The following is a 25989-nucleotide window of genomic DNA, read 5'->3' on the forward strand; positions in this document are numbered from 1 at the left end:
CTCGCGATTGTTGTCGTCGCTGGTTCTTATGTGTGCAACTATTGACGTTGTGACGCAGGGAGAGTCGCGAGAGCGGGAAGGAGCGGCACGGCGTACTCGCTGGTAGCAGTCGACGAGGTTTCGTACGTGTTGGACCTGCATCTGTACCTAGGACGACCCATGAATTACGCCAGCAGCAAGACAACACAGAGCCACGGTTTGTGGGCGTGTACATAAGTAGTCGACTTGTAGAATGAATCGTTCCCCATCGGGTAACTTGGGCGACATTTGCTGGAATTTTTCCCTTTGCTGATTCGTTCCTTGTGCATGCGTGACTTTCATGTTCATGGCCAGTGATTAAGAAAGAGATGAGAATTCAAGAGAGTTACACTAGGTCTTCTCTCTATTTTGTATTTGTACTGAAGGTTGCTTTCATATAACAATCAGGAGCAGGAAATTATCTGCATTTCCCCAGCATATAATAAATTTTGTAACTTAGATTTAGTAACTTGTTTTTCATGCATTTTGTTCATTTAACTTATTGAAAAACATTTCAGATGCTGTTTATGGAACCATACCACAAAGTATCATAGATGAACACAATGACCACATAAGAACATTGCACGATGGATCCGATTTGGTAAATCATTCCCCTCATGTCTTGTTTGTATGCTTCTGGATTTTAGTTACATTCTGTAGCAAACAAGTGTAAAGTAATAGTAATATAATTAAGTACATATGACAAAGTTTGTCAATTAGCTGTGCAAGAACTATACAGCAATACACCTGTGCTACAATAACTCAAATTCGCCCATATATTTTCTTACATTTATAATTGTGCTTGTGTTAGAGGTAATTGAGAGGAATTAGATCTACTTGTTTTGGCTGAAACTTTTTTATAGGAATGAATCTCCATTTTTAGAATGGAAGTTAATGGGGACAATGTGATTTCCTTCACAGAATTTCATGTTACAAACGTTTTTCTGAAATGCAGGGTATTTCTGTATTTTCTGAATTTTCCATAATGTAGGATAGCATGAGGAAAGTTTGCAAGAATGCTATGCAACAGTACCTCAAGTCCAGACCACTCGCTTCTGTGGAGTCGTCGAAACGGGTGAAAGAAGAAGTATATGATCGACTTATTCACGTTCACCCTGTAATCGCAACTGGTGGTAAGTGTCTGTACATATATTAACATCCAGTTTATTTTATGATAATAAATTCACTATGTTACAACTACATGTTTTACATCGCAGGGGGTAGAAATTACATTATTATCAGTGAGGTCCAAGGAGCTCCCTTCATGCCCTCTGTAGGTGGAGTCCACAGCAGAATGAATGAGTCTGCAATAAGATCTTCAACACTAAATATAGCAGTAATTAATGCACAACACAAGTCAAAGTAATCACCAAAATGATCACATAAATTATCGTGTTATCTGTTGTACATTAGCACCGAATCTCTGAATGGTCATATATATGGTCCTATGTTCACAGCTATGCTTGAACCGATTGGTTCGATTCCAATTCTTTTGAACAGAGCTTGATATGGAAGAAGACAAATGTAAACTGCTGAACAGCATGAGGCAATATAGGCCAAAATCTGTGAGTGCTCAACAACAGTTGGTCTTGTATATACTGGTCATTCTGTTTGCATTTTATTTTTGTTTTATGTTGTACGTGTGTGCAGTTATAACGCCAGTTATGATATAATTAATGCAAGGATTCCTGGTTTTGTGTATTATCTTTACTACGTTTTGTGTATCAGCATCACAGAACTATTTATAATCTCCTAGCTGATATTTAAAATTTTGATATTTTATTAGTTGATGACCCATGTTATAAAAATTTGTGTCTGAGTATTCTTGAATGAGCGCATTAACACTTTGTTTGCTGTTTCATTTGTATTCTGTATTCAACGCTGAATCAGGAGCCAACTGAAATTTGAATTAGTTTGTAATATAATATTCTGCTTAATTTTTCGCAGACGATATTTGAAGTGAAATCTCATGCAAAGTCGGCCAACTATCAGATGATGAAGGCCAAGAGAGATCAGCATTCGACTGCAATCCGGAGAAACAAGCTGAAACAAGAGCACAAACTAAGTAATCAGATACAGGAGCTGGCAGAGGACGAACGTACCAAAAGACAAGAGATGAGTAGTGATGCAGATATACAGGTACAGTGATGATGTTCACATACAACTGCAATAATGGTGCTAATACTTACAGGTAAAATTGTGATAGCGATATATGCAGCTATGAAATAATCATGAACACGATATACAGTAATACCCCACGTTTTGATATCTCTGGTTAGGTCAAATGAGCAAATATGTGATTTTTCCTGTATTGGGCTTTTTCTACTAAATAAGTACAGTGCTCAATCAGCTAAATAAAACTTAAATGATAAATGTGAAGCCATTTACCAAACAAGTAGGGCCGGGCATCTTTGATATGTGTAATGTACCACTATATATTGCATTGGATTGGACCTACACATGCACACGTGCAACGGCTGTTTATGACATGTCTGCGTGTACACCCACTGAGTCTAATATACTCCGGGTATGTTACCAAGAATCATAGTTTATGTGTTCGTTCTTGATATTACTTATCAACGACATCAACTGGTACAAAGGGCTGTACAGAGAGAAGATCCAATGTAAATTGCAACCAACTTTAGATCCTTATTAGGTAAAGAGTATGAAGGGGCCAAACCCAACAATGATAGTGATAATAAAAAAAGCCAGCTGGTAATAGTGCTCCTGCCAATACCTCCAAGTAATTCAAATTCTAAACACCCTTTCACTCCCAGCAGTATCATGATACTGTGTCACTTAATTAAATCATTAATATATGCATTAAAAATGTTTAATTGCATTTATAATTATCCTTCTGGTATATCATTTAGCTGAAAGATTTTTCATAGGAACATATCTCCAATAATATAATAGAATTCAATGGGAAATGTGATACATATTACGGAATCTCGTGTTACAAAGGTTTTTACTGAAACACATTACTTACCTAATGCAGGGTATTACTGTGCATATATATATATATATATCTTCCATTAGTAATGTTAAATTGGGCATGTAATTACTGCCGTAGCAGCTAGAGGCAAAATGTCCAAAATAGACATATGGTGCAGTAAGTATTCAATGCTGAATCGGAAGCCAACTGAAATTTTAATTAGTTTGTAATATTCTGCTTAAATTTTCACACAGAACACATTTGTACGCATCGTTGCTCCTAAAGGATGCAGAGACGGGTTTGACTATGGGAAAAAGGAGAAGAGACGACGATTTGGTGTTAAAGATGATGAGTTTTACATACCATACAAATCGGCAGATGCAAACTCCGAGAAAGAGTAAGCACCGCACGGGAAATAGGACAGTTAGAAGCTACTCGATTAAACTATAGTAAATACTTGAGGTTTAGGGTGAGCCGTTTTCTTAACTAAACTTCAAGGCATTTTATGCGACTATAATCGAAGATTTTGTTGTGCCTATTATATATTTATTGAATTATGAAACAAAATTAAGATGCGCATTTCTGGAAAGATCTCATGAATCGTTCAGTTAACCCTTGCACTGTTTTGTTTGTGCTCCGTGCTAGGCTGGGCGTAGACAACAGTGGCTTTGATCATCAGGCAGCAAGTGCCATGTTAGATCTGACAGCTGATGACGAATCACAGATGAGAAAATCCAACAGCCAACTCGTCTGGTATGTGATTGTAATTACCTGCTATACTGTGTGGTTCTGCAGTTGAAACCCTATTATATCGCAAATTATTGCCAATAGCAAGTTCTCATAATCGCTTACATGTTCTGTCCGGTATCAAATGTTGAAGCAGAAAATGGCAAGTGCCTTGTCGACCTGTGTGGTGTGACCGACATTTTATGTGGTGTTAGATGACGTCGTAAATCGTTTTTGTGGAAGCCGACGAGAAAAATTTAGCAGCGATCAAGCACGCCGTGGTGCATTCTTCTTTGCAATACAGTCTAGATCTCAGTGAGGCGTTGTCACTTCATCTCTCATTTTCTTCAGGGATCGTAAAAAGAAGAAGTTTGTGCAGCAAGGCTCGACGGATCCCAACAAAAAGAAGGTCAAGACTGAGAGTGGCTCACTGATTCCAGCCACGTACAAGACGAAAAAGTATCCTTATCACGTTTTACTTGGGCCCCGAAGTTCATTGCATCTACAGGTCAAATCCAATTTGTAATTTAGTCAGATATCAGGCGAGTTGATATGAAGCACATCAGCAGAGCACTGTGAAATGCCTTCAGCTGCAAACAACGTATTCAGGTTTGATCGTTTAAAGCGAAATACTGGTCTCCAGTAGAATCTCATCCTCACTGAAGTGGTAAACTGGCTAGAAATTTGCTATCGTTATTATACTTATCAAGCTTTGATTTAGATACCAGGAGTGGTTAGAGAAGAACAAAGTTGCCCACCAGGACAATGATGACGATGACGACGACGACGACGACGAAAAACCCCATAGCTGGAAGTCTGGCAACAAGTTTAAAGGTAAAGTGCTAGAATGTATATATGATATAATGAGTGCTTGGCTCAAGAAAGAAGATATAGTACTACTAAGCATATGACATTGACCTGCTTGTTTATGCGAAGAATTTTTACGAATCGTTTGTTATTACATTATTTTACCTTATACCCGTAGGAGGAAGAGGAGGAAAGTCTCAGGGTAATGCACGGGATGGCCAGCCTTTCAATTCAAGAACAAAGAAAAATCACTTGCAGAAGCAGGGTAAGGGAGGAGCACAGCGTGGTAGTGGGAGACCAGAGCGCGGTACAGGAAGAATACAGCAAGGAAATCAGGGACTGGTGCGGGGCAGTGACAGGCCACAAGGGAGCAAGAGGAGGCCACCGAAACGTGAGCTAAAGACCAGGGATGAGATATTCAAAGATAGGAAACGTAAAGCACAAGTGCAGAGCTTACAGAAGGGCAGGGAGATGCGTAAGAAGCAGAGGAATTCACAGCCGAAAAAGAGGAGGTAGCTGTACCATGTCTAACGTGGTCATAATATATACTCATTGAAACACAGTCAACGCATGTGCCTAGGAATTCTTTTTGGCTTATGATACCACAGTGCAGGTAGTAATAGGATGTACTCATAATACACTCAACATGAGATTGGATTCTCACATGTGCGGTATTATTGCGACAGACTACCAACTAGTGTTAGCGTATACAAATTATATTCTGTGTATGTTGCACATTTCCGATATGCTGCTGTCCTGGAAACATGATGATTACCATTGATTTATGATTTCCAATTAATAAATAAACAGTAAATGATTTGTAATAATATTACAATTTTGACAATTTTTAATACGAAATGCAAAAGGTGAAACATGACAAGGGTAAAATGCACGGAATCCCGTGTGCGTACAATTGTTGAGGAAATTACAATTTAGTTGAGTGACATTTGGTATATATGTTACTAGCAACTTACATGGGCAAAAATATATTTGCAACTCGCAAACATTTTCACAATTGAACTTCTACGTGGCTTTGTCTTGCACACAAATGAAGTACTAGGAAAATTACAATTCTGATGTTTGTACATTTTTTAAACATGAATAGCACATGATAAATGTATATACACTAAAATTACATAAAGTTGTGCAAAACCATGGCTACGTGTACATGCTGGTTGAAGTCAGGTTGTCTTACTACCAGATGTAATGTCACATAGGACAATTACAGAATCTAATTGCCCCAATATTCTACTTTGATGTTTTACAACAGCTAGACATCGACTTCTTTATTTTCATTTTGTCATTTATATGCTTACATTACACAAGTCCCTTTGATACTGCGAGTACAGAATCCAAAAAATATTAATGGGGGCTTTATTAATACAGACATGAGAAGGTACACTTTCAAAGGTTTAATATTATTTATTACTCGAGTTTCGTTATTTCTGATAAGACACAATTTTAACCGTGTTTGACATCACCACAGAAATGATGAATCAATTTAAAAATAAAAATAATGATTGATAAAATATTAATCGCAGCCTTCCCTGCACACAAATACATGGCAAGCTAAAAGTTTGCATACAATGTCTGCCTAGCCCTTTCAACAGCATTTCGAAACCTCTTACCGACCTTTCACATCTATAAAATATTAGTTTCATCACAATACAGTTTGCTTCTAAATTGACATTGAACTCAGTGACCTGAATACTTTGACATTACATATGTAGATGTGCACTCAGCAGTTGGATAAACTCTCCAACCACAATCTCGCGAATGAAGGAAAATAGTGGACATCAAACAAGTCAATGTAATCTTTTGTTTATAGCAACACAGACCAGTTTCACGGAATGTTTAAAGGCTGACAAACAGAGCCATGTACTTGGAAATATGCTCAAACTTTCCCAGAAAACTGGCCATGAGCACAATGTCCATTTAATAGGATAAAACATTACACGTCTTCATTTTTCTCTGCAAGTTACTGGGTACCAAAAATGAACATAGATACATTTGTTACTTTACATACACATGTACATGCCAAAATTATTACAAATGGTAAATCATAAATAATAGTCAATGACACCTTTTTGCAAAACATTTTGAACGATACAACAGTACGCATGTACCCGCACATTTCTGCACACGGTTTGAAAAAAAGAAGACTTGCACGTTTTTATCTACTCATCCCCAATAACTTTTCCTGCGTGATCATTTTATAACCCCCCACACACACACGTACACAAACAGAAACCGATTCATTCTACATCCATCTTCGTTGCATACGCATCGAGATCAGCATCCAACTCCTCGGCAGTGACGTTCTTGCGCGGCTGTCGGCCTCCTCCTCTGCCGCCGCGGCCTCCTCCGCGACCGCGCCCGCCTCCTCCTCGCCCTCGACCTCCTCTGGGGGTCCCGCGGAACCCTCCTCCTCCGCCGCCGACGGTGCCGAGGCGGCTCTTCGTGAATCCACCGCCGCCGCCGCCGCCGCCGCCGCCGGCGGGCGACCGCTGGACGACGGCGACCTCTGCCGCCGACGTCACCAGCTGGATGTTCATCGCGCGGCCGTCGAGCGGCACGTTGTGGTACTGCTTCATCGCGCGCGTCGCGTCCGACCGCCGCTCGAAGACGACGTCGGCCGTGCCGAGGGAGCGGCCCGAGCGGTCGTAGTGCACGGCGGCCTTCTTCAGCGGCCCGAACTCGGCGAACAGCTCCTGGATGTCGCTGTCCGACACGCCAAAGTCCAGGTTGGAGACGAGCAGCTTGCCGAGGCCGGCTCCGGCGCCGACGACGCCGACGCGGCCCCCGACGCCGGCCGAGCGCCGCTTGTCCGCGCCGTCGTACATGTCGTGCTCCCACACGTCGGGCATCTTGTTCGGCCGGCTGTACGGCACCGGCTTCGTGACGCGGCCGCCGACAGCGCCGGCGCTACGCAGCACGCCGCGGAAGGTCGACGTGCCGCGACCGCGTCCTCCGCGCGCGGCGCCCCGTCCGCGACCGCCACGCGCGCCGCCGCGACCACGCCCTCCTTTGCTGCGGTTCTTTTTTATGATGTCGTCCAATGACATGTCGACGTTGTCACCCATTCTGATGGCTGTGCTAGAAAAGCGAACGAGAACAGACAAAGGTTTATATAAGGGATGTGATCAGGGAAAGAAATCAAACGTGTACAATAACACCAGATGCAAGCCATGTATTTGAATGCTCCATGTTCTGATAAAGTGGTTGCCTATGTCCCATTGTCCCTATATATAACCCAGTGCCTGAAATGGGGGCCAGCCGAAAGCTGGCCCAAAAAGGGGCCAGTACTTTTGGGGCAAGTACATTTTTTTAGTCACTGGCCCAAATGCATTGCTGGTTCGAGCCACTGTTCAACCGATGATCGAGTATAATCAATGATCGTGACATCACTACTTAACCGCATATATGGGCATTGGATGGCGGGGAACAATGTTGTGATACTCCCGTATACATTCACAACTGTATTGTTTAAAACTGATAAAACAAAACTAACCTATCGCAGTGGGTCAACAACTGGCAAGACATTAAATGGGCTATCGCTATTGTCACAACAGTGCTGGGTAGAATCAGCATGGGACAGACCGAATCTCATTCACATGGCTTTGTGCCAGGGGTAGCTACAGAGTGCGGGGGGAGTAGTAGAGAGCTTCCTCTTCAATCAGAGGAAAAATAAGTGAAGTTGCGGAATCTATGAAAAATTTAAAGTCACTTTTCATCTTTATTGCCATGTCAGTCACAGGCACTTGGAGCCGTTTCAAATGATCGCAGATAAACATAACATATATTGTATTTGCCACCAAATTTGTAATGTTTATGCACTCTTTATTGCACAATAATTCCACCATTTTAATAGGAGAATTACCAGTATCAAGCATTTGTTGCTACACGTTTTATTTTCTTCACAAACTTAAAAATTCTACTTTTTTGTGACTCGCGTGACACATCTTGAGGATGTTTCCATCATATAAATTTAAGGAAATGCTAATGCGAATTGATAGGCATCCTAATTTTTTATGAAATATGATGTATTGGCTACTTAATAAAGGCTGGCTTATTCATAACTGAAGTGTAGATAATAGAACATTTTTCTGATTCTGAGAAGCACTTTTGTTTCCATGTTTGCCGTCATCAAGTTCACTCACATTCAAGAAGCTGTGATTCTTTATAAAATGGTCCATTTACATGAAATTTTGGATTTAAACCATTTCATTATTTCTCTTAATAAAAAAAAATTCATGTCAATAGCTCTCACTTCAGTTTTCAACATTGGTGTATACACTTACGTGGAATGGCTGTTGTGAATTATTAATATTATACGATTATGTTCTACACATAAAATTTGTGGTTAGTCCTCCCAAAAATGCTACATCTTATAGACAGGCAGGCACAGCTACTAGAATTAGAGAACGAATAAAGGTGACTCCAATACTAGATAGTACCAGTAGTAGTAGTAGAATACATAATTAAATACCAGTAGTCAGGGGCAGATCCAGAAGGTTTGGGTGACCAGTTTCCATAGTTGTAGTCACAGCTAGGGGGGTCCGGGGGTTTTTAAAATATTTGGCTATATTTGGTGCATTCTGGTGAATTTTGAGGGTCAATTCTGAAGATACCCAGCCTGTGACCGGTTTCTGGAAACCGGTGCAAACCGGCCTAAATCCGCGCCTGGTTGTACTAGTAGTACCACACACAGTTATAGTTATAATTTATATTTATATACAAATTATGCATCCTTTCTCCCTTTTCTCTACGTAAAAGACCGTTTTCCGTACATGTATTCGAATGATATATAATAAAGATTTAATAATAAGAAGAATAGACATTTCGACTTCAGAGCGTGTGACACGTCACAAATGAATTAGCCTGCGAGTAGAGTTGCCCGGTCTTTAGGCTATCACGACCCACGACACGAGTACAGCGTCAGCGTATAATGCAAGGGAAAAATTACACGACAAAACAAAATTGAAGCTACCTTATAATACCAGTACATTAGAAAGTGTGATGCTATTATTCATTCATAATTATAAACAGAAAACAGGTGCTATGAAAGGGTTTGACCCGGACTAGCAAGGGTAGACAAAAACCGGCAAGCAAAGTTTCGAGTTCTGTGCAAGCAGTCAGTTTATCCTGTAAGTTGTAACAACTTGCACAAACAGTCTCTAATCACTATGTAACTATTTAAATAATTTCGTTCATTTGATTATTCTATATAATTAAGCATCAACAAACTTACTTCTTCTGCTAATAAACGTCTTGTTACACTTTCAAAATACTCAAAATACACGAAATTCAAACACGCTGAAGTATAAAGAAATGGCGCACGCGGAACCCCTGTTGCATCACAGACGCAACCACCGCAATAAAGGTACCTATCATCAACGTTACAATCGTCGCCGCTGCGTAGCTACAATGGGAATGCATACAAACAAGAGCGTATTAAGAAGGTTATACCTTCTTTATACGCTCTTGATACAAACATACAAGACTGAAGAACCCTAGCTAAAATGCGTACAAATATAGAAATACTCCAGATCAATTGTCTTGGCTATAATATATACCACGAAATTAGCTAATTATGTGACGACTGTAATAAAAGAAAGTTAGCAAGGCATAGCCAATCGCCTAATAAAAATTCGCTTGCTGTAGCGCTACCATGATAATACATATTAATAACTCATAAGCTATTTTATTTATTTATTTGTTTGCGTATTTAGGTAATTATTCATATATACATACTGTTACAATAAATTTTAAATTCCTGAAATTAGATAACTACCAAGGATATCTAGTGTCGTTGGAGGCGTGCGAAGGCATTGGAAGGACAAATTAACACCTTTCTATAATGTTATGTTCTTCTTTTTCATAACACTTCTTCCTCTATTTAACATTTCTGGGGCATGGAGTGAACAAAATAATACACTACTTAGGCATGTCTCTACACAGGCCCGTAGCCAGGGGGGTTCGGGGGGTTCGAAAATGCAGCTGCTAAAATATTCATTCGTGACGAAACGTGCAGCTGCTCGCATAACAACAATCTAGAAATACAACAATCGCGTAATGTCTATAGACCCTATACGTTAGGCATTATATGTACTAGGATATAAGCAGGCGCCTATTTAGTATTTATGCACTCCTGACATAAGACTTAGCTATAGTAAAACTAAATTGGACAAACGCACGCATGCACGCGCACACACACGCATGTCTGCACGCACGCACGCACGCACGCACGCACGCACGCACGCATGCATGCATATACACACACACAACTGTGAATTATGCCATCATTTACGTAGTTTCAATAAATATGTAGTAATTAAACCAGGGGCGTAGAGAAGCCGGTACATACTTGTTAATACTGTATATATATATATATGTATATATATTATATATATAATATATATATAATATATATATATATATATATATATATATATATATATATGAAGAGTACATAATGGGAGATATCAGGAGTAGATAATATCCTCCTCTCTCCCTATTATCTACTCCTGGAGATATATATATATATAGATAATATAAATAGTGGCTTGTTTTCGAAATAACGTTCCATTTGTCCACGGCAGACATATTGATTAGGGAGAGTAATTTTGCGTCAGCAAGCGATATTTATTACCATTTGCGTTTTCACGTGTGAATAGGCTGCGAATAGTCCCTGTCTATTAGGCCGAACGAACACAGTCTCACTATATAATTGTAAAGGGGTTAAACCGCTTTCATGTTCATCATCCACACTGAAGTGCTTAGCTTGCAGTTGCTAAAATATTCATTCGTGACGAAACGTGCAGCTGCTCGCATAACAACAATCTAAAAATACAACAATCGCGTAATGTCTATAGACCCTTGTTAATACTGTATATATATATATATGTATATATATTATATATATAATATATATATAATATATATATATATATATATATATATATATATATTATATATATAATCAGAAGATATATTGAGAATATTGATAGACTCCTGATATAATGGTTTCACATATATGAAGTGAAATGAGTGTGGCGTCATAAATCGATAGATAGCTAGATAATTAAATGTGAAGGACGCATCTATACACACAGCATAGATATGTTCAGTAGTAATTAAATAACAAACGATAGTAAATTTAATGATAAGCTATATTATTATATTTTTAATTTACAGTTGTTATTATGATATCAGACGCGAATTGAAATAAAAAATAACAACAGTTGCATTTTATTCACTCCTGATATTATTAGTGCATTAATTACTTATCACTGTTACGGTCAAGATAATATATACGTAATATGTATTATATATGCATAATTATGTACGTGTACGTGTATCCATAATAAACACATTGGCGTGTGTGCGTGCGCGTTTATGCCATAACCCATGCTACCATCAATCTCTTAGATCAAGTGCTTCATGATTGATCTGTTCTGTTGTCTCTATAAGCACGACCTCAGTTTTGATCGGATTTAATCACGATGTCGTCCCTAATTATCGCGAGACTTTATGCGTGGGTGTGCGAGTCGCGTCTTAAACTACGTCACGAATTTTCTATGGTAAAATTTGTAAAATTTTTGTTGCCATTTTTTTACATTAAAAGTAGGCACTAACGGGACGTCAAATTCTTACCTGATAAGATTGTTTCTCAACTAGTTAAAAATCCAAAAAACCTGGACGATTTGATATTATTGGACGATTGGATGATATTATTGGACGATTTGATATTAGTGTTCCTGACATTAATTGCTTGCTATGGGCTATGTATGAGTCACGAGTGTATGTTCACATCGAACAATATAGTAAAATAAGAAGTATAATGCAGCAATTTAACCATAAAAAGTGAACAAAAGTACTTATATTTTGTGAAAAAGTGGAAATATATTTTTTATTTTTTACTATTTACGGTGACGTAATCACTTTAACCAAGCATTCTATCACACGCACACGCACGTACACACGCACGCACACACACACACACACACACACACGCACACACACATATATTACGAACATTGTACTACTATTAAATGACAATACACTTGTTTTTCTGTAGATATGCGAGTACATCATTTTATTGCCAAAATAAACTGGGTATAAAATAACAATAGCACACGTAAAACTGTAGTTGAATATTATTTACACTAGTCCAGGGCAGCTATAGCTGGTCATACGGGACCGGAAGCAAAACGCTATACGCACCACGCTTGTTTTGTGCCGGGCACACACATATTGGACGTGCCGCTTAAACCATTACTATACCATATTTTTTTGCAATACACGTTTAATCTTCCCACATCAGCGTAATAGATTTTACTTCGGTAAATTAGTATATGGCCAAGTGCACGTCCAATACTATTTACACCACAAAAAGCAAATTCTCGCAATCTTACATATTTTTGCAAATCCCCGTTTACAATAACAGACCGAAAAGGGCAAGCAATCATTCATGCATTCATTTACATAGCTAATGATTCATTATACGCAGTTTATAGACGAATAATTGATTAATTTGCTAGGCTAACATAGGTAGATTCAAGTAAAATTCTCTTTAATGACAATTACAAGATTGCGTTTTCTAGTGTCATTTTTCCCGAAAGTTCAACTAAATTGAGTAATCTCAACCTGCATGTCGGATTTAATGTGTCTATTTTCAATCAGCAATAATTTTAGGACAATAACACAGAGTCTATAGGTTCCAAAATTAAGCATACACATAAAACCAAACAGTTCATACGCATGGAAATATGCACAATATGGAAATAGATCATTCTTATAAGAACGCATTCGATTGTGAACCAATACGAGCTCGTTCTACTTTGGACGCACTTAAATACATTTTTACCCGTGGCGTTCATCTCAAATATCTCCCGTACTGCAATACTTTAATAACAACACGTGGAGATTAAGACCCTGTAGTCTAAATAATTTCGTTTTCGAACAGTAGGTGCTTACACTTCTGCAAGCTGGTGCAGGATTTAAAAGTAAACAGGCAACCCAGTCTCGTTTCTTATATCCAAATCAAACCATAAAATCAAACCATCTATAGTACATGCCCAAATATATATATATATATATATATATATATATATATATATATTCACATTCGACAGTTCCAGCGAAAGAAACGTCGCCATTGCTAGAAACATAAATACCTGTAACCTTAAAAGTGTCAAAGTTGAAAGTATCATATTATTTTTTATGGAGGAAAATAATTTGACTTTCTACTTGACAAGCGATTCATTATCACAATATAAAACAGCGTAATGCATTAAAATTGTACAGGTCTTCTTCTGTGATATATCACCAGGTTGGATGTAAACGTTTTAATATTGCACAGGTCCCTCTTTTCATTAAAACGTTCAGAAAAATTCATCGGAAAGAAAGCGTTTTAGAGGATTTCCCAATAATACGCACGCACCCACACACCACCAAACGAAAACGCGCGCGCACTTCTCCTACGCGTAAATCAATTTTAATCACGCGCTGTGTGCACGTCTGTATCAGTACGAATTCCTGCGAAATACCCAAATGGTAATGTAACGAAAATCACTTACTATACCTAGCCATTCTAATGACTTGGGTTTCAATATAATTTCACAAAAAAACCTCCACATTCACTATGCTAATAAATACGTATTAACGCGCCGGAATTCATCATTACACGCTCCCAAGACGGTGAAGGTCGAAATGTGCAGCTAGGTACTGCATATTCAAAGTCAAAGTCAATCTTATAGTAAGAAAAGTCAAACTCAAAGTCAGACTGAAATGCACAATACTGGAAGTTCCCACACAAATTCTCAGGGATTCCCACATGAATTCTGAATGATACCCACATAAATTCTGAAGGATTCCTCCATGAATTCTCAAGGATACCCGCATGAATTCTAGAGGATATCACATGAATTCCAAAGAACACTCACATGAATTCTGGAGCATCCCCACGTGGATTCTAAAGAAATCCTACATAAATTTTGGATGGTGCCCACATAAATTCTAAAGGCTTCTCACAAGAATTCTGAAGTACTCACACATGAATTCTAGAAGATTCTCACAAGAATTCTGTCACGATATCACATCAATGCTAATATAATCCCAACGTTTATGCGATTTCATATGCGAGTATATGAATTGTTGTTTTTTATTTGATGTCAATGCCATTTCTCTCCACGTCTTTTCATGTAGTGGTAAACAACGAATCGCCTAGATTCACTTCAATCTACTAGATTCTCTGTTAGATTCATACCATTCGTTATCGCCAAATTACAGCGTGACAGTACCATAAGTGGGTGGGTTGAAATCAGGGTGCAACCAGCGGGATACGTGATGGTCTGGATTCAGCAAACCTCAAGCTCTACAGGCAGGGATCGGGGTACTCCTACCTATTGCAGGCCGATAGTATAGATATTCCTAGTATGTATTCTTTCTGGGAGACAACGCAGGTATTAACATTTTGTAGATTTACTCCGCTATATAGCTATGGTCAGACGGCAGGTTCGTCAAATGAAGCCCTGAGGCTTAGGAGTCTGCGATCGGCCGCCGACTTATATTCATCCAGTAAGTGGTAGTGTCTCGCTGGATGAGATATCATTTAGCTACAGCTGCAGTTGTGGGTACGTCAGCATGCCCTCTCCCCCTCCTTCCCACCTCCCCCCCCCACCCTTCATGTCCTCATGCACTAAACTGGCAGGTGGTAGTGTTCGTCCCTGCCTCGTTGGGTAGAATGTTTAGCTACAGCAGCTGTCGCGGGTACGCCAGCACGCCCTATCCCCCTCCTCCCCTTTCTTCCTTCCCCCATCCTCGTCTCCTCCTTTCCTTTCTTCCTTCCTCCATCCTCGTCCCCTCCTTCCCTTTCTCCCTCCTCGTCCCCCTCCTTCCCTTTCTCCCTCCTCGTCCCCCTCCTTCCCTTTCTCCCTCCTCCTACACTGAACTGGCAGGTGGCAGTGTTCGTCAGTGTCACGTTGGGCAACAGATTTTGGCTGCAGCAGTTGTTGCGGGCACAATTCAGCACGCCCCTCGCCCATGTAGATATGTTCATGGTATGAATGATAGGGTTATATATTTATGCACATACAGGAGTATAAGATTCACTTGCGTTGTAATAGATACGATTCGCCATATATGTGGTCGCACGACAGGACCTGAGGTAATCTGGATAATAACAGAGTAAATAGAGATAGAGCGAGTTTGATATAGACGTACACGTATAATACTAAATCTTGCACAGAGAATAAGACTGATGAGTCTAGTTGTAACAGGTAGACAGGAGACTAGGGAGACGTAACAGTAGATAACATTGAGCATTATCGCTGTTCACTGTTCTTTACCATTCGCTCACTGGCTGTCCACTTATGTTCGTCATCATTATGTAACGCTGTTACCACGAGCCTGTTGTTGAGATGCAAAATTTCGTATTATATAATGCCAAGAACGTGTAGATATTTTTAACTGAATAGCTTACTTTGCGGTAGACGTACGCCAACGAGGGACTGAAGTTGTAACACGTTTTGCTGAGAATAGAATCGCGACGTCATTAAATTTCCGGCACTTGTGTAGCAGTTGATTCGAGAACCTGCACAGACGAGAGACTCACATTTTCTAACGGACGATCAGCAACATTAAAATTGATCTGTATCAAAATCGATAAAGGAATAAAAAAGATAAATACTAAAATGGACGTAGCCCGCGAACGGATCCGAGACGTACGTCCACAAAATTCACTAATTTGCTACGTAATGCAATCGCTGTTTCTTATGATATATAACTACCTGTAGTATTCATAAAGCAGAGTACCAACATATATTTACACGTTTTCAGGATGTTCATTAATTGCCGTGTGAGCCAAGGTAACCGGATGCGTGGCAATCAGCAGTTCGTCATGCACACTCACAGTCCCTGAACACGTATCATACCGAACTCGTAATGACCTCAGCTCACACTGCAGTCGCTTGTAAACAAATCGACCATGCGAAATTATCTAAGCAGCAACGATAATGATGACTCTACTTGAAGGGTTTTGGAAAAAGAGTGGAAGGAAACCCCTAAAGCGTTGCACCAGCAGCCTTAGGGCCTAGGTAACGCAGTGCCGTATATAGCCATGATTACGCTGACCTAACCACGCGGAAGAGATGGACACAAGTGAAGCACAGAGGAATAGTGCATATGATGACACTCCCGCACTCACGCAGTGACACACACACGCACGCACGCACGCACGCACGCACGCACGCACGCACGCACGCACGCCCCCCCACCCACACACACGCGCTCGCACACGCACACGCACACGCACACGCACACGCACACGCACACGCACACGCACACGCACACACACACGCACGACCGCACGCACGCACGCACGCACGCCGACGCACGCACGCACCCACACACACACCACACACACACATACAACACACACACACAAACAGACACGCACGCACACACATGCAGACCCACAGATAAATGCACACGCAAAGATGCACACGCACACATATACACACGCGCACGCAGTGCATACACGCACACGCGCGGGTATCTATTAGGTGTAAGTGCGATTTAAAAACATTGATAATTATCATCGAGACGCTTTCACCGCGAGCCGTCTCCGTTGCTCAGCTCTCGTTATTGCACCAGCGACCCTCTCCAGAATCCCACCGGCGCCCCTGCTCCGGCGGCCGCCACACCCTACCTCGGTGGCGCCCCTGCTCCGGCGGCCGCCACCACCCTACCTCGGTGGCGCCCCCCTCCGGCGGCCGCCCCCACCTACCTCGGTGGCGCCCCTGCTCCGGCGGCCGCCCCACCCTACTTCGGTGGCGCCCTCAGGGGTTGTCGGGTATTTGTGGCAGAACGAGGCGTAGTAGTCGGCGGCAAACGCGAATACGTCTCGCGGCTTGCGCAGCAGCAGGAACTGCAGGAAGTCGGCGAGGATTGCTTCAGCTCGGGATGGCGGCGCATGTACACTCCGTGGTCGGCCTTCAGCTGTTCCTGTAACGACGGAGAAGAGAACGCGAGCAGTCGCATTTACATCTCGTCGCGCGTCCGTCGCGCGTCGCCGGCGCCCCTGGTGGAGCTTTTAGCACGCTGATCGCTAAATTTGTGCAAACGCCAAATTTGGCACACGTTTGCTGCGTGAAATGCTATATACAATGAGGAAACATGTGGACCCCAACGAAATGCCTATACATCTCGTTCGCTCTCACTTACACGCAGCCCTGTTCGCGTGACTTCCTTCCTTCTCCACTTTTGACAGTGACAGTACGTACTATCACACTATGATTGGTTCACGTAAGTGCTGCGATTGGCTGGCGGTACATAGTTGGCGCATGTAAATCCAAGCACCGGTGACACTCAATTAATGTACGAGCATGCACAGGCAGGTTATATATACGAGTGTTAACGATGTGTAATGTTGTTGTGCGTTTTGTTGTGCCATGCTGCCGTTTCAGCCATTTGCTTGTGATGGACGCACGCAGGACGGCTACACAGAAACACAGCGAATCTCCCAATCAAGTCTATTTCTCAGTATGTGTAGCTTTCTAAAAAATCTACAGCATCTTTAGACACAGTAATTGGCTAAACATCCATAAATTTATGCATATTCTTCTGAACATGTCTTAATTAATTTATGTCACCTGTGTTATGTTTGGCGTAGACACCTGAAGCCAATTAGTGCCACTTATGCAAATTAATGTCACTATGATGGGAAGAATCAAACCTAATTCAGGTGTGACAGGACATGTGTAAAATTTGGGAAATAGCCTAGGAGCAGAGGAAGGTATTGGGCTCAAGAAATTTCAAATGCATTTCTGAAATTCTTCTAAGGCAAACTGAATATTTGCTCTAATTATTATTGTTGTTTTAGATCAGGCTACACTATGGTAGCTATCAATTATACAGTAATACACCGATAACAAGTAATGTATTTGAGAAGAAAACGTGAAATTCCCTAATGTCAATCAAGCTTCCCATGGGCTTCTTTTACATAATTGAATATGCACTCCTATGGAAATTTTTTCAAAAAAAGTTGGCAATACCCGCGTCGCTTCTAATGCAAGCATAGTTATTAATCCAAGGAAACATTTCAAGTCAAGCACATATATTGAATTATTTAATAGTGTAAAACATGAAAATACTGGAGGGAAACCAGGAAGAGAAGGAGAGTTCAGAATAAGAGATTAGCATCTGGCGTATGCTAGACTGCAGTGATTGCAGGGGCATGCATCATGTGCACTGCAAGTGAAGGTATCAGGAAAGCATCAGGCAGGCAGGCACCCTATCAGGGCAAGAAAGCTAGCTAACGGGCTAGCAGCACACTTCAAGCTGGCCCGCTCGCTTTTTGGCAGTGGGCTGTAAATTTATTACATTGATTTTATTGGTGATGAGGGATTATTGGAGAAAAACGCAATCATTTATTTGAAAGTTCTGTAAGGTCGAATTACGTAACATATGCACAGCCAAATGGAGAAGAAGAAGAAACGACGAAACGCGATACGCTAACGTCATACCTTTTTGTCGAGAAAATTAGACTTCATCTGTAAATCGCTTTCCATTCAGCGCGTTTTTTCGTAACCCCAAAGCACCCTCTGGAACATAAGATTGCCACCATTAAATCTCGCACCTCCGCTCGAAAGAACGTGAAAGACTTCGAAGGTAAATCGAAGTCGACGTCCGACTGCATGCAGTATGTAAGGCGGCTACTAATACGCAGCACGTGAGGAACGCGGGATATATTCCAATTACGACACTACTTCCACTTGCGCATTAGAAACGAGTGTACACTGCCAGTTCACGACTCCCCTAGTGCTGGGAATGCAGGCGTATATACGCAAACGAAATCAAATCAATAGGACGCACGAAATTTGCCGCAAACAGCTAGGCAGCTCACGTGTTATTAACGTGCGGTAATTACTGGGTACGATGCTGGTTTGTTGCATAAAGCGTAAGTGAGAGCCGAGTTTGTCACGCCGATGAGCAGCAAAGCCTACTAATTGACTATACGGTGGTATTCCTATAAGCTTCATGGACACAGGCGAACCGACTTGTAACCTGTAGCTAGATGCCTGAAAATAGGCGAACGTTGTACAGTCACTGAGCTATGTTCCACATACATGAGCCAATCTCTAGTTTAACGCAGGCTTGTCACACTGCTTAATGTCTCATCATCTCCTTTGCTTTTTCATCATCCTCGATTATAAGTTCCGGCAGTAAAATTGTCGATAATTCTGGTAATGTTTAATTCTCACCAATTGAATCCCACAAAGAAATCACTGATTAGACATGAAAAATGCAAAACTTAATAATCTTGTAATGCCAGAATAATTTCACGTTAGAAGTAAAACAATTTTCATGCAGTTATTGATGTACGTGAGTAGAGTTTTCAATTATAAAATCATCAGACTCGTGTAAAATCACAGACGTACGTATATGCTGCTGTATATGTAACAAATATATATGCAACATAGAAAACCGCTGTATATACGTAACAAATATATATGTAGCATACACAGCCGCTGTATATATACATAACAAATATACATGTAACATACACAGCCACTGTACATATACGTAACAAATATACAATGTAACGTACACACCATGTACATATACGTACAAATACACATGTAACATACACGCCACTGTATATATAACGTAACAAATATACATGTAACATTACACAGCCACTGTACATATACGTAACAAATATACATGTAACTACACAGCCACTGTACATATACGTAACAAATATACATGTAACGTACACAGCCACTGTATATATACGTAACAAATATACATGTAACATACACAGCCACTGTATATATACGTAACAAATATACATGTAACATACACAGCCACGTGTATATATTACGTAACAAAATATACATGTAACATACACAGCCACTGTATATATACGTAACAAATATACATGTAACATACACAGCCACTGTATATATACGTAACAAATATACATGTAACATACACAGCACTGTATATATACGTAACAAATATACATGTAACTACACAGCCCTGTATATATACGTAACAAATATACATGTAACATACACAGCCACTGTATATATACGTAACAAATATACATGTAACATACACAGCCGACTGTATATATACGTAACAAATATACATGTAACAGTACACAGCCACTGTATATTATACGTAACAAATATACATGTAACATACACAGCCACTGTATATATACGTAACAAATATACATGTAACTACACAGCACTGTATATATAACTAACAAATATACATGTAACGATACACAGCCACTGTATATATACGTAACAAATATACATGTAACGTACACAGCACACTGTATATATACGTAACAAATATACATGTACGTACACAGCCACTGTATATATACGTAACAAATATACATGTAACTACACAGCACTGTATATATATACGTACAAAATATACACTGAACATACACAGCCACTGTACATATACTTAACAAATATACATGTAACATACACAGCCACTGTATATATACGTAACAAATATACATGTAACATACACAGCCACTGTATATATACGTAACAAATATACATGTAACATACACAGCCACTGTATATATACGTAACAAATATACATGTAACTACACAGCGCACTGTATATATACGTAACAAATATACATGTAACATACACAGCCACTGTATATATACGTAACAAATATACATGTAACATACACAGCCACGTACTGTATTATACTAACAAATATACATGTAATACACAGCCACGTACTATATATACGTAACAAATATACATGTAACATACACAGCCACTGTAATATACGTAACAATATACATGTAACAACACAGCCACTGTATATATACTAACAAATATACATGTAACATACACCAGCCACTGTATATATACGTAACAAATATACATGTACATACACAAGCCACTGTATATATACGTAACAAAATATACATGTAACATACACAGCCACTGTATATATACGTAAACAAATATACATGTTAACATACACAGCCACTGTATATATACGCTAACAAATATACATGTAACATTACACAGCCACTGTATATATACGTAACCAAATATACATGTAAACTACACAGCCACTGTATATATACGTAACAAATATACATGTAACATAACACAGCCACTGTATATATATACGTAACAAATATGACATGTAACATACACAGCACTGCATTATATAACGTAACAAATATAACTGTAACTTACACAGCCACTGTACATATTACGTAACAAACATATACATTGTAACGATACACAGCCACTGTATATATACGTAACAAATATACATTAACATAACACAGCCACTGTATATATACGTAACAAATATCATGTAACATACACACGCACTGTATATATACGTAACAAATATACATGTAACATACACAGCCACTGTATAATACGTAACAAATATACATGTAACGTACACAGCCACTGTATATATACGTAACAAATATACATGTAACGTACACAGCCACTGTATATATACGTAACAAATATACATGTGTAACGATACACAGCCATGTATATATATCGTAACAATAATACATGTAACGTACACAGCCACTGTAATATATACGTAACAAATATACATGTAAATACACAGCCACTGCTAATATACGTAACAAATATACATGTAAACATACACAGCCACTGTAATATACGTAACAAATATACATGAACATACACAGCCACTGTATATATATACGACAAATATACATGTAACATACACAGCCACTGTATATATACGTAACAAATATAATATGTAATACACAGCCACGTATATATACGTAACAAATATCAGTAACTACACAGCCACTGTTATATACGCTAACAAATATACATGTAACATACACAGCCACTGTATATATACGCTAACAAATATACATGTAACATACACAGCCCTGTAATATACGTAACAAATATACAATGTAACTACACAGCCACTGTATACTATACGTAACAAATATACATGTAATACACACGCACTGTATATATACGCTAACAATATTACATGTAACTACACAGCCACGCTGATATTATACGTAACAAATATACATGTAACTACACAGCCACTGTATATATACGTAACAAATACTACATGTAACGTACACAGCCACTTTTAGTAAATATACATGTAACTCACACACAATATACGTAACAATATCATAAACGCTACACAGCCACTGTATATATACCGTACAAATATACATGGAACGTACACAGCCACTGTATATATACGTAACAAATATACATGTAACGTACACAGCACTGTATATTACGGTAACAAATATACATGTAACGTCACAGGACACAGATAAACGTACAAACATTAGTAGCCACTGTATATATACGCTAACGAAATATACATGTACACATACACAAGCACTGTATATTTATATAGTAACAAAATATTATTAACATACACAGCCACTGTATATATATACGTTAAAAATATACATGTAACATACACACACTGTATATATACCGTAACAAATATATATGTAAACATTACACAGCACTGTACTATATTACGTAACAAACATAACATGCTAAATACACAGCCACTTGTATATATACGTAACAAATATACATGTAACGTACACAGCCACATGTATATCAGGAGTAGATAATAGGGAGGAGTGTGACATCAATAAACAAAGCGGAAATTCAGGTCATTTACTGCCTTATAATACTACGAATTTACTACGACGTAACTCATCAACTTGAACGCTCAAATCGGACACGAGTACATTCGCCTCTCATCATCGGTGCAAATCGTTCCTTGTAGACACCCGCAAATCCGGAGAATACAGCCTAAACCGTATACGACACGATTCTCCATTTTTTGGCCATCAATCCAACGCCTCATGCAGCGCCATAATTCAGACAAACACGGCAGCAACACTGCCGCGCAGTCGCTGTGTTTGCTCTCTCGGAATGACGCGAATGGTCGGCGTTGTGGCTCGCGGGGCAGATTAGGACACTCGACGCAACACTCGATCGAGCCATAATCATGACCTTATTTGCCAGCTAGTATGCCACCCCCCCGCCCCAACACAACATCAGCAGAGCTCCTGCGGCTCGAAGCCACACCGCACTCGCGAGCCCACAACGCCACATTCCGCATTCCGAGAGAGCCAACACACGGACTGCGGCAGTCGTTCTGCCTTTTGTCTGAATTATAGGCGCCGCAATGGCGTTGGTTGATGGCGCCAAAGAAATGGAGCAATCGTGCTCCTACGTTTAGCGCTGTATCTCCGGATTGCGGCGTGTCTACAGCATAGGAAACGACTTTTCGCACGAATGATAGCGGCGAATGTACTAGTGTCCGATTGTAGAGCTCAGGTGATGACGGCTTACGCGTAGCGATAATCGTACGAGATTAAGGCTAGTAAATGACGAATTTCCCTTGTTTATTGATGTCACACTCCTCCCTATTATCTACTCCTGATGTATATATACGTAACAAATATACATGTAACATACACAGCCACTGTATATGTGACGTATCGAATATCGGCACGCGACCTGCCAGCATAAACACACTCATCTGTTACCAGGATCTGCGAATAACATACCCATCGGTGAGGTACCATGCTCTCCATGTCGTAGGCTTGTCCAATAGGGAATGTATAGTCCTCTCTATACCGACTACAGGCATTTCTTGGTCAACAACTGCGCGAGTGTCCTCGCCGAGGCTAGCCTGGAATAGTAGCGATGCAAGATCACGATCACGATCGTCCACCGTCAATTTACAACAGGCGGCAGAAATACGCGCGGAATTGTCGCGAATGGTCACAAGCGTAGATGAAAGCACAAGTGTCGCGCGCGAGTTCCACACCGCGACGCGCCGACGTGCCGACACCGCCGCTCAGATGCACACGCGTTCATTCTGCACTGGAACGACGCGCGATTCTTGCGAGCGCGCGACGCGGCGGTGACAGTGGGAGGACGGGCAAGCGAGCGACCCTCTCCCACCGCCCTCCCACTAAGACGACGACGACGACGGGAGGCTGGGCAGGGCTCACGGCCGTCTCTCGCAAGGGTCAGGAGGGCCGGCAGGGGGGAAAGGGAGGCTTTGTTTCTCGCTAGGGCGAAAGGGCCGGCAGGGGAGGGGAAGGCTTTGTCTCTCGCTAGGGTGGGAGGGCCGGCAGGGGAAGGGGGAGGCTTTGTCTCTCGCAAGGGCTGGGAGGGCCGGCAGGGAAAGGGAGACGCTTTGTCTCTCGCTAGGGTGGGAGGGCCGGCAGGGGGAGGGGGGAGGCTTTGTCTCTCGCAAGGGCTGGGAGGGCCGGCAGGGAAAGGGAGAGGCTTTGTCTCTCGCGAAAGCCGGCAGGGGGAGAGCCGGCAGGGGGAGGGGGAGACTTTGTCTCTCGTGAGGGCCGGGAGGGCCGGCAGGGAGAGGGGGAGGAGGAGGCTTTGTCTCTCGCTAGGGTGAGGAGGGCCGGCAGGGAGAGGGGGAGGCTTTGTCTCTCGCGAGGGCCGCGAGGGCCGGCTGGGGGAGGGGGAGGCTTTGTCTCTCGCGAGGGCCGGGAGGGCCGGCAGAGGGAGGGGGAGGGGGAGGTCCGCACTCACGTAGGTCGTCCGGCAGAGGATCACGTCGGAGTCGAGCGAGAGCAGGTTGAAGTGCGGCGCGCGCCAGTCGCCGACGCGAGCGAGCAGCCGCTGCAGAAGCAGGTTGGCTCCCTCTGAGATGAAGCCCTGCATCTGCTCGCTGCTGTACGTCCGCTGGTTCTTACTCACCTCCTGGCAACGGAGAGAAGACGTAGCATGGTATACATCCCCACTCATGGTAAACGTTCCCCTCCTCTACACTGCATGTGGGTATGGCTAGCAGGGCATGTCATTGCTGTGACTCGGATTTGACCCTTGTTGCCCACGCGCAATGTAGACTTGCCATAGGTGGATCTATATAATATGCTACAGCAGCTGCCGGTGGAAATACCTGAATTCACCCTGGGGGGGGGTAAGTATTTTAAAGGGGGGATCCCGAAGGCTGTAATTTGATATAAAAAGTATATGAAAGAATTATGAGAAATCTCAGAAATAGACTTCAAAGAATTTGGGTACAAATTTAATTATTGTATATTTTGTGTATTGGAATGATCAGGAGAACACCTGATGTGTGAAAATTCACATTTTCTTCCAATCACCTTATAAGGCACACTTTATAATTCATTATTTATTAATTATTATTAATATTATACAAAATATATAAATATATAAAAATATATATATATAGACTCTAGGACGCTGCGACCATAGAGTAGTGTAAATTCCAGCGGGTGCTCAAATCGCAGGATGAGCAAAGCAAAGGTTTAATTAATTAACAGCTAACACACAGCATACAGTTAATCCCCCCTCCCCTAACCCTGAACACGATGCCCCGCTCACCCCCCTCCCGCCGCTCGTGTGTCACATTGTGTACAGTCACACCCGCCCAACACCTACAAGGT

General features: G+C 41.0%; 3 protein-coding genes across 3 annotated transcripts in view; 1 reads left to right on the top strand and 2 right to left on the bottom strand.

The window, feature by feature from the left end:
• Positions 1-5315, top strand: part of LOC106805125 (ATP-dependent RNA helicase DDX54-like) — a 37419-nt gene extending 32104 nt beyond the window's left edge. Inside the window, exons 13-22 of the mRNA XM_014806606.1 lie at positions 59-196; positions 537-619; positions 1010-1151; positions 1519-1583; positions 1966-2157; positions 3208-3350; positions 3599-3706; positions 4031-4138; positions 4401-4513; positions 4665-5315. Of these exons, the coding sequence (XP_014662092.1) occupies positions 59-196; positions 537-619; positions 1010-1151; positions 1519-1583; positions 1966-2157; positions 3208-3350; positions 3599-3706; positions 4031-4138; positions 4401-4513; positions 4665-5002 (1430 nt within the window). The 3' untranslated portion in view covers positions 5003-5315. The remainder of the gene's footprint in view (positions 1-58; positions 197-536; positions 620-1009; positions 1152-1518; positions 1584-1965; positions 2158-3207; positions 3351-3598; positions 3707-4030; positions 4139-4400; positions 4514-4664) is intronic.
• On the bottom strand, positions 5311-9867 carry LOC106805135 (THO complex subunit 4-A-like). The gene is made up of 2 exons (XM_014806619.1): positions 9738-9867; positions 5311-7582 (listed from the first exon to the last, which is right to left on the bottom strand). The coding sequence occupies exon 2, from the start codon at positions 7567-7569 to the stop codon at positions 6742-6744; it is 828 nt and encodes a 275-aa protein (XP_014662105.1). The 5' UTR covers positions 7570-7582; positions 9738-9867; the 3' UTR covers positions 5311-6741.
• A 6529-nt stretch (positions 9868-16396) lies between these two features.
• Positions 16397-25989, bottom strand: part of LOC106805126 (ciliogenesis-associated TTC17-interacting protein-like) — a 52394-nt gene continuing 42801 nt past the window's right edge. The window contains 7 exon segments of the mRNA XM_014806608.1: positions 16397-16405; positions 17277-17446; positions 17449-17494; positions 19015-19051; positions 19475-19569; positions 24111-24239; positions 25109-25279. Coding sequence (XP_014662094.1) covers positions 16397-16405; positions 17277-17446; positions 17449-17494; positions 19015-19051; positions 19475-19569; positions 24111-24239; positions 25109-25279 — 657 coding nt within the window.

The sequence above is a fragment of the Priapulus caudatus genome, unplaced genomic scaffold, assembly GCF_000485595.1.
Source record: "Priapulus caudatus unplaced genomic scaffold, Priapulus_caudatus-5.0.1 Scaffold101, whole genome shotgun sequence".
NCBI lineage: Eukaryota > Metazoa > Priapulida > Priapulimorpha > Priapulimorphida > Priapulidae > Priapulus > Priapulus caudatus.